We start from the raw sequence: 13,908 nt of genomic DNA on the forward strand, positions 1-13,908 counted from the left end.
CATGTGGATCTATTACATTTATATTATAATTAATTTATTTCATTGTCTTTAATTGAAAAAAAATATCTTAATCTCAGAACTATACAGAATCTGCTTGTTTCTTTAAATTTCAAATAAAGATTGTTCAACGGTAAGTAGAATAAGTCATCCTTTAGAATATATTATGTATAATAAATCTATACAATTTTTGTTGGTTTTGTTTTTTAATATTCACATTCTTTTACAACATATTGTATACTGATGCTAATAAAAGACTATTTTGTTCTAACTTTAGGGGATATCCTTATATATCCTCACCTGAAAGTCTGCATGGCATTTTGTAGACTCAAATAGTTTGTTATTGGTGTGAAATTGAACATAGATAAAGTTTATTAGAGCAAAAAAAACCCCACTTCAGACAGATTTTGTTTAGCAACTTCTTATGTCAAACTGGCTTAGAAAAGAAAGAAACCCAAGGCTCTTTCTTTCTTTCTTTGCGAGGGAACACACTTAATGTCACTGACATGAATAGACTATTCATTACATCCCTATTCTGCCCTTTCTGTTCAGCCTGCAGAATGCGACTGAATAACCAGGCTAGTGTTGAAAGGAAGCAGGAGAAGAGGGGGGTGAAGGAGGGACAGAAGGTGAATAGCAGAATCAATAGGTTTGCAGAGTTAATTTATTCAGTCTCAGTTGAAGCATCCTAAAACATCATTAACTAAATCACATTAAGAATGCTGCTAATCTGAGCAGATGATCATTAAAGAAAGCCACCATATATCACCAGCAGAGTCAGAGTTTTCACACTGCGCTGAATCACAACAAGGGGGGCTGCCGGTGAGAGGATGGGGGAGGGGGTGACGGGGGTGATGCGGAGGAAAAGAAAGAAACAACGGTTACCTTGCAGGTCTCTCTGAAGCCTTGTCAGCCGGGGCGATGTGGAGGGTCGTCTGAAACAGGCGCAGGACAAAAGAGAAAAGTCAGCTCTGCACAAACAAAGACTTCAGGCAGGGCAGCTTACAAAGCACAGCATCCATGCAGCTGAAGCTGTGCCACAGTCAAAACTGTCCCCCAACCAAAGGTGCGGCAGATGCTGGTTCCACATGGCACACCTGGCCAAGAGAAGCCTGACAGGTGCACCGAGTCAAAGATGAATTTATGATTCCTTTTCTCCACTGCTCTGAAGAATGATGGCAAAGGTGATATTGCAAAGGATGTTATGAGCTCAGCTCAAGGCTGTGGGGGGCAAATGATTTACTGCAAAATCTGGTATGGATCAACTGGAATGGATCTTGAAAGTACTCGAATGACTCCACTAAAAGCACCCATTCTGAGCAACAGAAAAATGTGAATATTTACAGTTTGAACAGAAAAACCAGTATATATTACTTCATGCAAAAGCAAACATACAGCATTTTAGTAGACCTGCAGCAATAGGAAATAAATCAATGAATAAATCAATTAAAATGAGCTCAGTAATTTCAGCTTACATGATTTATATTTCTTTTTCTCTCTCTATGAAAAACTGGATGAGAAAAATCTTCAGTCTGGTGCTTTCTGGTGTAGTCTAGCCCTTTTTTGAAGGACATGTTTTTTTTATACAGAGACTTCATAATTCATTTTATCTGTTGTTTCTGTTGTTTTGTCCATTTTTGTTAGACATTTAAAATGTCTTCCAGTTCCAGTGCAAAATGTTCATTAGAATTTAAAGTGTATTGATCTTTGAGAATGTGTTTTTGTGTTGTTATACCATTACCATTATATTACTTGATGATGGTCTCAAAACAACATCATAATTTATTGCAATAGCTTCTGGGACAATTTATCATCCAGCAGAAGTTGTTAGTGTGACAAGCCTACATTTCAGGTGACAAAATTTCACTCATTTGACAGATAATGGGTGCCATGATATTATGTAGAAGAAAGGCTGTAACTCTCCGATAAATCTAGCAAAGCAGCGGTATGTCTAAAAGTGATCCAGTCACACACAAAAATACCACGTTACAACTACAAACTTTAATGTATATCTTGTTTAAATGAAAACCATGTATGTTTCAACTTCCATCTTATATTTATCAATACTCCATGTTGCTCTGCCACCTGACATCTCAAAGCATATTGAAATGGATCTTTGCCTGGATGCATTTCACATCCAAGCACTGACCCAATGCATGTAAGACAGAAATAGTAAAAATAAATAAATAAATAGAAAACAAAAACAAAAAAAAAAACTCTTGGACAAACGATGAACTGGAGATTACCTCAATGCGCTGGCGGGTGGAGATGTCTGGATTATAATCCAGACGTTTTTTAGGAGGCTTCAGCCCCAAACAGCAGCAGCAGTAAGCAGGTAGGGGAGGACAGCAGGAGGAGGAGGAGAAGGAAGAAGGTGAAGATGAGGTGAAGGAGGAGAAGCGGCGGTGACATCATGGGGAGAAATCAAAAACACAGGAGACATGTGAAGAGGGTAAAACCTGTTAGAGAGTCTGAGGAACCAGAGACAAGCCAGTTAAAACTGGAGCAAATGAGCTTCTTTCACACAATGAACAACTGGGCGCCAATGTACACACGCTAACACACACCTACTGTACACACAGTCAAACACTAACACGTCTACACGCAGGACGCCCTATGCAAGTTCTCCCAAAGCACCAGCAACACTTACTGAGGTTACACTGGCACCGCTGCTAAAGATGTGTAAAAATTCTAAAATAAATCCATCTTTTACTGCAGCAGCAGCATCACCTAAAACTGAAATACTTTAAATTTCTGGATTAAATTGAATTCAGCAGACTGTTATCAGGTGTACAAGCACTAGAAATCTCTTTAAAATACACTTAACTGAGAGGTTAAAAAATAAGAATCATTAATAAAGAACTGCAACATAACCATGGCATGTAGATAGCAACATATCTACATGCCAACTGATTATTTGGGAATTATGTCACATAAAAATACATAAATACATAAACATGTCTTCCAGACACTTTAACTGGACCTGTGTGCTTCAGTGCTGCAGGTTTAAAACTTTCAGCATCTAAAACTGCAGGTAGAATTAGCAGGAAACAACAGAAACATTTGCTGAAATGCATTTCATGCCCACTGTTAGGTACAGTGGAGGATCTATGATGCTGTGGGCCTACATCTGCTCTATGCCTCTGGTGTCATTGAGTGTCTGAATTACCAAAACATTTATAATAAATGACTTTTGTCAGAAAAACTGATATGTGACATTGTGTTAAATAAAAATCTACAACCAAGCAAGAACTTCACCAGACACAGAATCAGCTGACCATGTCTGAGTTCATATTTACTTTGACAACTGACTTGGGCTTTATTTAAGGTTATGTTAACTTTTTACCGTATGTCAGAATTCACAAAAATACCTAACTACAAACAAAAATGAATATTACAAATATTAAAACAAATTTTTTAGGTCTATATTCCTGCATCCTATAATATCCTATAATATTAAGCAAACAGGTTGAGTACTGCTCTATTAGCAGCAGTCAACAGCAGACGTGGCCATAGTTCACATTAATGTGTGGATTGCCTGCAACTACATTTATGTAGTGGAATTACAGCTTGGAATTTTGGAGATGATGCTACCGGTATAAAATAAATGAATGTTTTTACACACCTTTACCAGAAATGCCAGAAAGGTCTGTATTTGTGCTATTTTTCTGCACCTAGCAAAAGTACAAACGTAGACCTGTCTATCTTCATTTTTCACAAACACACAGAAGTATCACACACATGCAGAGTGAAGATTGTGTGCAGAAAGCAAATAAAAACACAAGCCGCAGTGTTTATCTCAGAAGGCAGTGGACTGTGCAATCAAACGTGATTTTAGTGCATCTTAGCAAGCGTCCAGCTGGCACGATCATTCAGTGAAGCGTGAGAAACCTTCTATTTTGACGACTTATTAGATCATAAAGAAACTTTGGAAATTACAGAAAGAAATCTCAATACACAGATGAAATTTCCACGTGAACATTTTAAAAAAAGCCCCTGAAAGTGAACAACTGATGCCATGCACTGAAATCATATCAGATAGAGGCATATCCTCATCAAACAATAAAAATTAGTGAGAAAACAATAATTTGATCTCAGATAATCAACCGTCATGTAAACACCACCTATGTACAGCAGGGGCCATTAAAAAGCTTAGCTCATAGACAACCAGAGCGTTTTCAACTACTGCTAAATAAAACAAAACTACAAGCAGGTAGGAATAAATACATTCTTGAATAAGTTTAAATAACAAGAAATATATGCGTGTTACCTCACATCAGGTGTTTATAATAGAGATGTGCCGATCAGGTGTTTTCCTGCCGATACCGATTCCGATCACGTAATTATTTATTTTTTTTAATCATAAGCACTACCGGTTACATTATGTGGAAAAAGGAACCATAAATTCACCTTAATTTAGACAAAAACTTGTTTTTAATAACTTTTTCCAAGAAAAAAAAAAAACAGGCATTGTGCAAATTGTACTGCTATCAGTAATACTATCTTTAACAGACTGATAACATATGGAGGCTCTGAAGAGGCTAAATAATGCAAAAAGTCAAAATAAAACCTCTCAACATTGCCAAAGAAATTAAAGTATAAAACTTAACATTCAAAGGCGCTATAGTTACACATCACTTAGGATTTGTTGCTGCGCGTTTGCGCAGTTGAAAGAAAGAGGAGACCAGCTGCAGAGGCAGGCTGCAAAATGAGATGCAGGTGATCAGTTTGTGTGATCGGCAACAAGGGACCGTGATCAGCGATCACCGATCATACACTTTTTCACAGAAATCGGCCAATTATGATCGGTGGCCGATCGATCGGCACACCTCTAGTTTATAACAAGGAATAGTTTTTCTTTAAGCTAACAAAGTGAGTCAAAAGAAGTATTTTCCAAACCTGCTCATAGCCAGATAAACTAATAAATAAACTACTACATGGATTTAAAAACAGGATAACAGACAAATCACTGTCACATTTTTGTGTTTGTGTGTGTGTGAAGGGAGGGGTCACTGCACCAAACAAATACCACATGCCCAAACAACTCGCCCCACCAAGGTGGAACCAGAACAACAGTGTCCTGGGAGAGGGAGGAGATGGAGGTGTACGTCTATCGGCAGAGTTGTGGTTGCAGGAGCCATTGAGCTCCAACTTACCGGCCGCCCAAACTCCAGCTCGGAAAAGAACTTATACCAAGGCTCGTTCTCTAAATCTATGTCATCATAGGTCTGAGAGAGCATGACAGGGAGGAGAAATAGAAGAGAGACAGAAGGAAGGAGGCATGGAGGGGAATCACACATAAAGAGAGACACGGACCCCTTGGTTAGGAGAATGCAAATGAAGATGATCACAGGATGAAGATGTGGAACAGCAGTGCTGATGGAAAAAACCATCTCTGGCTTCTTTTTACAAAACTATAGTGACAGCATGGTTTCAGAGTCCGACTGCTTAAATCTGAAGTCAACATTTAGAAGACAGTTCTATAGTGCCTTTTAAAAGTGTGCATACCCCTGGTGCTGTTCAACATTTGGCACACTCCGACCCCACGCTTCAATCTATTCTCATGATAAACCAGGGATGGTTGCTGTCCTTCATGGTGTAGAGTCCTTGCTCCGACATAGCTGAATTAATGACTGAATCAACTCCTAAACGAGGCCGGGTTATGAACCATTCATTTACTCTGTGTTGGGTCAGGGGAACACTTAAAACATGCAGGACAACAGCTCTGGAGGACTGGAGTGACTCACACAAAGAACAGGTAAAATATAAATAAAATGAATTCATTTTCAAGTCTTACCATAGCTTCTCTTTTGGATTTAGGTGTGGACTTTGACTTAGCCACTCTAACACGTGGATATCTTAACCATTTCATCACAGTTTTGGCTGTATGTTTAGAGTTGTTGCATTACTGTAAGGTGAAACTCTGGCTTCCCTGTTGAAGTTAAAGTTTCTCCCACAGCATGTCGCTGCTAGCACCAGAGTAGGTTCATTTACATGTTTTGTGTACCTTCATCATCAGGTAGTGACTAACTGAAAACAGGACCCTCTCCCCAGCTCCCCCTAATGTTTTTCTCTCTAAATAAATGCACAGATATCTGGAATATTGAATTATGAATAGTTTTGCATCGGCATTTTTTCTTTAAATTTAAATCATTATTTATGTTCCCATTTATTTGGTTGGGAGAAATGTTTTAAACAAAGTAAATGATCACAAATTATCCATAATGCAAAAGTGGACTCAAGTACTGAAAGTAAAAATTTGAAGGGTATTTTTTTCACAGTATGCTCAATCATACTGTGCGAAAAAAACCTGGCTGTCCAACAGCTCTGTCTGCTCTTTCTAACCTTACTCCCACATAACAACTGGAGTCTTGCTGCCAAATGAAACATGGCCAAGAGATGCTTCATAGCTGCTGGAGTTGCAGCTCTCTTTCTCAATAGAGTTGTTGTTTTTTTTTTTTCAGAAATATGACTAATCTATAAAAAAAAGCCTTTTGTACAGAATGTCAGGGACTCTAATATAATTCAGGCACACTCACACAACCATTAACAACAAAAATCTTAACGAGTACTATTTTGTCTTTGGCCCATTGCCTAGAAATATCTTTCATGTCTGTTTTTCCCTTGAATAATGGAGAGCGGAGGCAGGGAACAGACAGCAGATCCAGTCAGTGTGGGCAGCGTCTGCAGCTTTCGCCTTTTATTGCTGCTATCAGGAGCTGACTCATACATCATTGCCCCAGGAGTGCTTTCTGCAGACATCACATTAAATGTCAGACCCTAAAAACTCTTTTCTTCTCACTTATTTCTTTGAAAAGGATAACATTTCTCATTATGGTGTTCAAATCTCAAACACTGTTATAATTATTTTGAACCCAGCTCTATCTACAATTATCATTTCTGTCTGCCCTGACATTCACAACAGAACAACTGACAGCATGCTGAGTGTTGCTAGGAAAAAACTGAATAGAAACCTTGAATTTAGATGCTTATATTCACTTGTACTCACCAGGTGTACTACAACACAGCGTAAAAAGCCACAAGTTAAACTCATCTATTTATTACTGTAACATGATTTTAACAAAAAAAATTTAAGCATTGAAATGAATTTAAAAACATTTATTCATGAGAGGAAAAAAATTCTAAATAGTAATTCGCTTTACAAACATCAGTGGTACCTCAGTTGCATCCCTACTAAAGATTTGTTCAGCTAAGACATTTTAAATTCTGAAGAAAAGCCTACAGACTTTTCTGTTGAAACACTGACTTTCTGTAAGGAGTCAAATACAATCCAACATGTTGTTTGGGAGGCATGTTAGCTAAAAGCCATTTCTGTCCATTCTTCACAAAGTTTCCTTCAAAGAACAAGGACTTTCACTGGAACAGTGTACTTTGGTAAAGCCTGACAAACGTGTGATTTCAAAAATAGATCAGAGCTGGTATGTGCCCAGCTGTGTAAGCTTGTGATGATAAACACATAACTGAGCGAATCCTGTTACACAACTGACACGGCAATAAAATCACTTAAAATAGTCAAAACCAAGGTTAAGCAAACTTATAAATAAAGATAAAAAATGTTTTAAATCCCTTTGGCTTTGTTTCAGTATGCAGACAATACTAAACATAAGTGACAATGCCTCTCTTGGTCCGGTACTGTGTGGTCACATATCTGCTGCTGATATTTTAGGCTTATGAGCTACAGGCAGCTTTTTTCTTCAGCCTAGTTTTTTTCATATTGTCATGTTTACATCTGCCTTCACATCGTTTCAGGTAAGTAAAATTATCTATAATCTGGTTAATGTAAAAAAATGCAATTGTAGAGCTTTGGTTTGGTTCACCTTTCTTTCTCCATCATCACATTAGCTAAATGAGAAACTGTGGTGTTGCCTAATGGCACATAGTAGGTTAGAGTGGCACATAGGTTAGAGTCCCTATTGTGAATTTTTTGGTACATCTTTAAGTCTGGACACAAACATTCTGCAGTGAAATACAAAACAACATTATGTAAAACAATACTGTAAAGGTTTAAATTACAGTATTCAGATTAGGCCTAAAGTAAAAGGTGCAGGTATTTTAGTGTACCAAACTGAAAGGGTTGAACCAGAACCCTTTACTACAAGCACATACTATTACACCACTAAGTCCTACCTTTGGTAAATTATGTTTACAGTAATGTTTTAATTTTACCAACACATATCTTCTGACTAGAAGCAATATTAACATTTTGTCGCAGTCAATAGTGCTGATAATCTAAAGGTTTGTGCCAAACAACTAAAAATGCATCATCACTGAGGCTTTTGGGAAGATAAAAATCCAAAATATATGGTTACGTCAAGACAGAAATGATTCACAAACAAAATCAACCTTCATCTCAGTCTCCAAACCTGAACCCAAAAGAAAACTTGTGGGCTAAGGTGAAGAACAGAGAACAGAAGAGAGTTTGCGCAAATAAGGAATGATCAAATGTCTTCCTCTGTGAGCTGTAACCTCACATGTCACACAAGCAAAAGAGCTGTGCTGTCGACCAAATATACAGTAGAACTGCAGAGTTTTTCAATAATGTGGAATGATTTATTTAAAAAATTCTGTTATTGCTTAAAGTGAGTTTTGTCACATAAGGCATAAACATGTTTCAATTAAATGGTGGATTTTTTGGTGTCAAATTATTGAATGTTTTTACCAGGAGTGTCAACAGGTGTAGAGGGGAAAAATGACATAATCATGTCTATTAAACCATTGAGAAAGAAATAAACAGTTGTTGTTGATGAGTTTGTTGGAATGTTGGTTGCACTGCATTTGTAGCTTAATTTAAATGGCGGTTTGCAACTAAAGTTGCTTCCTCTCATCAACTCAATCTTCTGCATGCCAAGATCACAGTACACTTCATATTTCTGTGATGCGGGCAAAAGATATTTTAGAGAAAAATTTGAGACATTAGAAAAATGACTCACTGGTCTTTCATGCTCCAGAATTGATGACTTGCCAGGCTCATACTCAAAAATACTCTTGGGCTCTGCGCGGTACTTTCGTGTGTCCACTTTCCTGTCTGGAGGACCCCATTCATTCCTGATGCACGGGAAAAAAAGAAATGTGTCTCTCAGGAAACAGCCTCAGTAAAGACAAAGATGAAAAGAAGATGGGTTTGGGTTTGGTGGCATAGATCAGAAGTATAGAAGACATTTTTATTTTGAGCCACATCAAGACAATGAATGTTCTTAAAGTGCCTGTTGTTCCAGAATGTATGTACCCATTAATAAACTGCTAAAATATTAATAAAAAGCTGTGTCTTCATTTGATAAGTACTTCTTAAATTAAATTATCCTGAATGTCTTTTTACACTGTTTAGTCTCTCCAGGTTTTCATGATCGTTTTTGTGATTTTTTGCAATAAATATCACTGATTTGGTGGAGCTAATTTGGAAATATTTGCCGTGATTATATTGAAATGAGAAGAAACTAGGCTAGTTTACTCCAGAGCAAGTAATGCAGGTGTGCATTGATCACACGCTATAAAAAATATTACAACTGCTTCTAGGACCCAGGACTCATATACCAACCATACACATTGTAGTGGATTTTCAATGCCATGGCGGGAGTTAATGCACTGCATGTCAATGTCTAGGATGCAGTTATGGAAAGGATATTTTACAACAATAAGCTTAAGACTGTGAGTCAAACAATTTCACACTGCTGCATTAAATCCAACCCAGTTCCTCAGTAACACCCAGGTGCTCAGTAAGAAGAAATTTCTCTTACATGTCTGTTGAATCTTTGTCCCGGTCGCTGTCTCTGGCCCTAAGCTGCAGGAGGGAGGGCATTGGTGGAGGTGGTGGTGGTGCTGGGGAAGGTGAGGGCTCCCGAGGAACCCGCTGCCCACCGTTGTCTGAGGGGCTTTTGGACAGAGGTCTATATGTGTGTGTCCGAGGAGGTGGGTGGGCCATGGTGGTGCTGTAGTTGTCGGCTGAGGACAGAATGGAGGAGACAGTGGAGGGAGAGGTAAGGAGGGCAGTAAGGCAGAAAGGAGGAGACATGCAGGTTGGGAAGAAACGATAAGAGTATGAAACAGTTTTTTGTTCCTTGGAGAACATGTCTCACCATTGTTTATGAAAGCATATGTTGCATTGTATGTGCCAGAGTAGTCATCATCTGGAGCAGAAAAGGTAAAAAGACGGATTGAGATACATGCAAACACATATTATGAAGCATAAACTCTAAAAGTAACTAGCAGGCTTCATAATGACAGTAACACAGTGATGTCTAGTATTTGTGTTTTGCAGAACCAGAGTGACAACTACTGTACCAATTTAAACATGATTTACACCATGTCTGTTCATGGGGAGGATGAATAGATATATTCATCTTTATGAACATGTTTGCCTTCCCCAATCATTCAATATTTTACTGGAACTCATGTGCCAACAAGGTTGACACATGAGTTCCAGTAAAATATATTTTCTAACTTGGGATTTGCATAAATATATTGAAATGAATGACTGGGTTTTTCTATTATTTTCTATGAGATGATGCTACTGCAACAGAAGAGTGAGTTCATTATTTTCAGGTCTTCAAAAATGTATCTTTTCCAGGGGTGGCAGGAACTGTGAAGTGGCAGTGATCTTTCAGGTGGTAGAAGAAATTTGTTATGAAACTGTAGAGGATACTTAGAAGTGAATGGCATAGCTTCACTGGAATGCAGTGGGAATGTGTGCGTTTTCCATGTGCTGTGATAAAAGAAGCCTGAGCAGATCAGAACAATTAAGCTTTGTGCTGACTGTGTCTTTCTGTCAGACCCAGAAAATTAGAGCAGATTTCCCAGGACAGCTCTGAGTCTATTAGAGGGCTCTCGCTATCCCATCTCCGTTCAAGAGTTTCCTTCTCATATCTAATGAGTTCTGGCTCTGAGATTGTTTAGGTCTTTGGTTTTAACAGGAACTGACAGGCAAAGATGCGCGCGCACACGCACACACACCCACACGCACACGCACACACACACACACACACACACACACACACACACACACACACACACACACACACACACACACACACACACACACACACACACACACACGCACACTTACAAACTGAATGCATACATGACCAACTCCTGTTCAAGCAGGCAAATCATCTGATCAAGGCACATAATGGGGACATTTTTCAGGCTGCTCTGGTTTGGACATACCTGCTTTGTGAACTTTGTGAATCTGTTTGAACATAGTTTTGTACCAATCTTTTGGCCTGTCAACTGTCTGTGGAGAAAAACACCAAGAAACATTTTAAACAATTTGTTATTAAGTGAAAAAATAAATCAAATGTTAACTTTAAGCAACACACAAAGTTATTCCCGACAGAGTTGAAACTGTTATTCTGCAAGCTGATTATTTTCAGGCAGTTGAATCCCAGGAAAAAACTTAAAGTGATACATTATTCATAAAAATTTAATTATGCTTATGAAAATGCTGCACTTGCTTGGTGGAAAATCTAATGAATTTAAAAATAAAGTATTTGAGGACTCAAACTGACATTTTACACAATTTAAAAAAACATTCTTTCCAATTCTTTTTTTTTTACTTTACCCTTGCAGTATGACCATGTTCTGTCATATTATGGATTAAAAAACATCAAGATAAATTTGCATTTCTACTTCTCTTGTATTACATATATAAATCTGACTATTATTTCCATTGATGTCAATGATATTTGTTATTCAAGTATACAAACCCTTATCTTTGTCTTTCTATAAACTGATACTGTGGCATATAGAATGGGAACCACTCAGGAACCAGAATGTAACCATTATTTTAGAAATGCTGAAAAATACCATGACATGAGAGTCAGAACTTTTTCCTTTTGTTCAAACATTTAAGCAATATTAAACATATTTGTATTATCTGACTAAAAACATCAGAGTAGTTACAAAACGTGGTTTTCAAAAACTCATTAATTTATAAAAGGTTGAAATGTATTCAAACCAACCTGGAACAATGTAGAAATTTAATTGCCCCTTATTAAATAACAAATTAGCAAAGTCTGACAACATGAAGCGTGTAAAAGATCACAAAAGTAACAAAATATTTTCTGATCTTACAAAATGCACAACAGACATTTTGATTGACAAACTGATGTCAATCAATCTAGTAAGGGACTCCAGTGAACCACAACATCAGGCATTAGCCACAAGTTGAGAACAAAAGAATAGTTTCAAACTTTAAATGACTGGTCTGGCCACAAAAATTACTTCAAGATACAAAACAATGCAGAACAACATCTATAGGAAAACTTAAAACTACAAAACCAACTGCAGATAAATAAAATCAGCAGTTGAAAATCTGAAACATTTAACTAAACAAAGATAAACAGTTATTTTTATTTCTCAAATATTCAAGTCAGTTAATAAATTATAAGTGAAAGACAATTTGAGACAATTTGATAGAAGCTGATAAATTGTATAAATACAGATAGATCAGCTGTAAACAATGCCTCTTGTCACTTGCAGACTGGCCAATAGTTTTCTAGAAATGCAACAAATCTGAGTGAGCAGGTTTAGTTTTACACAACAGAGTAAGACCTCAGATGCTGTTGATACAAAAGCAAAGAATGGGCTCCCGGTGCTTTGCCGGGACTCAGCAGGAGAAATGCTTGTCTTTGTGTAAACACTATAGATCCAACAGCCTCTTCAAATAAGAGCTATCAAACGGCAGAAGGGCTTAATCCTTTCGTTATTCAGTAGCACTGAGCCCTGGTTCTGGATTCTGGAGGCGGCGCATGTAGCATTGGCAGGGATAAGAAACAGACCAATTATAGCTTCATTCTCCACGGTTACCAAACAGAGTGGCCACAAAAATGTCTGCTTGCTCACTACAAGGAGCATCTGTTTTTTTTTCTTTTTCTATCCAACTTCCCTCTGCATCTTTTCCTCATGTCTGTTCCACTCTCCATTCTGTACCTCTGTGGTGCAGCATGTCAGCGATCAATGCTTCTTCTCAAGAAGCTGACAACTGACTGAAGTGTTAATACAAGAAAAGCCTGAATGGAGAGGACACGCTTTCACTAGTAAAGAGCAACAGAGTAAGTTCATCTTCATAACTAGCACACAGAGAAAGAGTAAAAGAGATACTTCAACAAAGATAGTTGGACTCAGATGGGGCCTTTAATAAGGGATCCAGTTCCAGACAGCTGAGAGTAATTCTCTCTATTTTAGCTGATCACATGAAGACGGCCCAAAATGGGTCAGAAGACACTAAGGTTACGTCTTTGGACCTGATTAAAATAGTCTTTAGGCTCTTTGCTCATGTGACCTCACCGTGCGAATGGCAATAGGGATGCCAGACTCATCCACAGGTCCAATGCCTTCGTAATGCGGGGCTTTAACGATGGACACCTTCTTTTCTTCTTCTGAGAAGCGAGCGAGGGGCACTGTGCTGCTGATGCTGGTGTGACCTGAAACCACAGACTCCCTGGTGACCGATTCACTGCCCTCTGGTTACAAAAATGGAAAGGAGACAGACATGTAAATTAGTCTTTGTTATAGTCAAGAAAATTCTTGTGTTTTGGTTGTTTGCAGTTTTTTGGCCAATCGCCGATTACCAATCTTCAAAAGACCTGACCTGCCGGTACTATTTTTTTGTCTGAAATGTCGCTAAGTATAGCAAGAAAGTCACTGGGTGGCTAACAGTGGGTTGACTATTGTTAATTGCAAATGTGCAGATATGACCTGGTGGGTCGGTATGTCAGTCAAACCTTTCCCACAGAGAAGCAAAAGAGAACAGTGGTCAATTTTTAGGCCTTTGCTAATAAGATTGGCTTCATATAAAAGTATCGGCTGACCACCGATCTAAAAAATTAAGGAAATCGGCACCAATAAATCGACTGGCTGATAAATCGACTTGCGGATAAATCGACTTGCCGATAT

The 13,908-nt window shown here is 38.1% G+C and overlaps 1 protein-coding gene across 31 annotated transcripts in view; it reads right to left on the bottom strand.

The window, feature by feature from the left end:
- Positions 1 to 13,908, bottom strand: part of sorbs2a (sorbin and SH3 domain containing 2a) — a 72,012-nt gene that overhangs the window by 14,362 nt on the left and 43,742 nt on the right. For 27 of the 31 annotated variants that reach the window (XM_081611810.1, XM_081611754.1, XM_081611402.1 and 24 more), the window contains 8 exons: positions 13,300 to 13,475; positions 11,179 to 11,245; positions 10,092 to 10,142; positions 9,753 to 9,957; positions 8,949 to 9,063; positions 5,154 to 5,225; positions 2,244 to 2,300; positions 883 to 932 (listed from right to left, as the gene is read on the bottom strand). In XM_081611810.1, coding sequence (XP_081467936.1) covers positions 883 to 932; positions 2,244 to 2,300; positions 5,154 to 5,225; positions 8,949 to 9,063; positions 9,753 to 9,957; positions 10,092 to 10,142; positions 11,179 to 11,245; positions 13,300 to 13,475 — 793 coding nt within the window. The remainder of the gene's footprint in view (positions 1 to 882; positions 933 to 2,243; positions 2,301 to 5,153; positions 5,226 to 8,948; positions 9,064 to 9,752; positions 9,958 to 10,091; positions 10,143 to 11,178; positions 11,246 to 13,299; positions 13,476 to 13,908) is intronic. The other 4 variants (XM_081611647.1, XM_081612089.1, XM_081611608.1 and 1 more) reach the window with 3 other exon arrangements.

The sequence above is a fragment of the Poecilia reticulata genome, chromosome 1 (assembly GCF_904066995.2).
Source record: "Poecilia reticulata chromosome 1, P_reticulata-male-v2, whole genome shotgun sequence".
Lineage (NCBI taxonomy): Eukaryota > Metazoa > Chordata > Actinopteri > Cyprinodontiformes > Poeciliidae > Poecilia > Poecilia reticulata.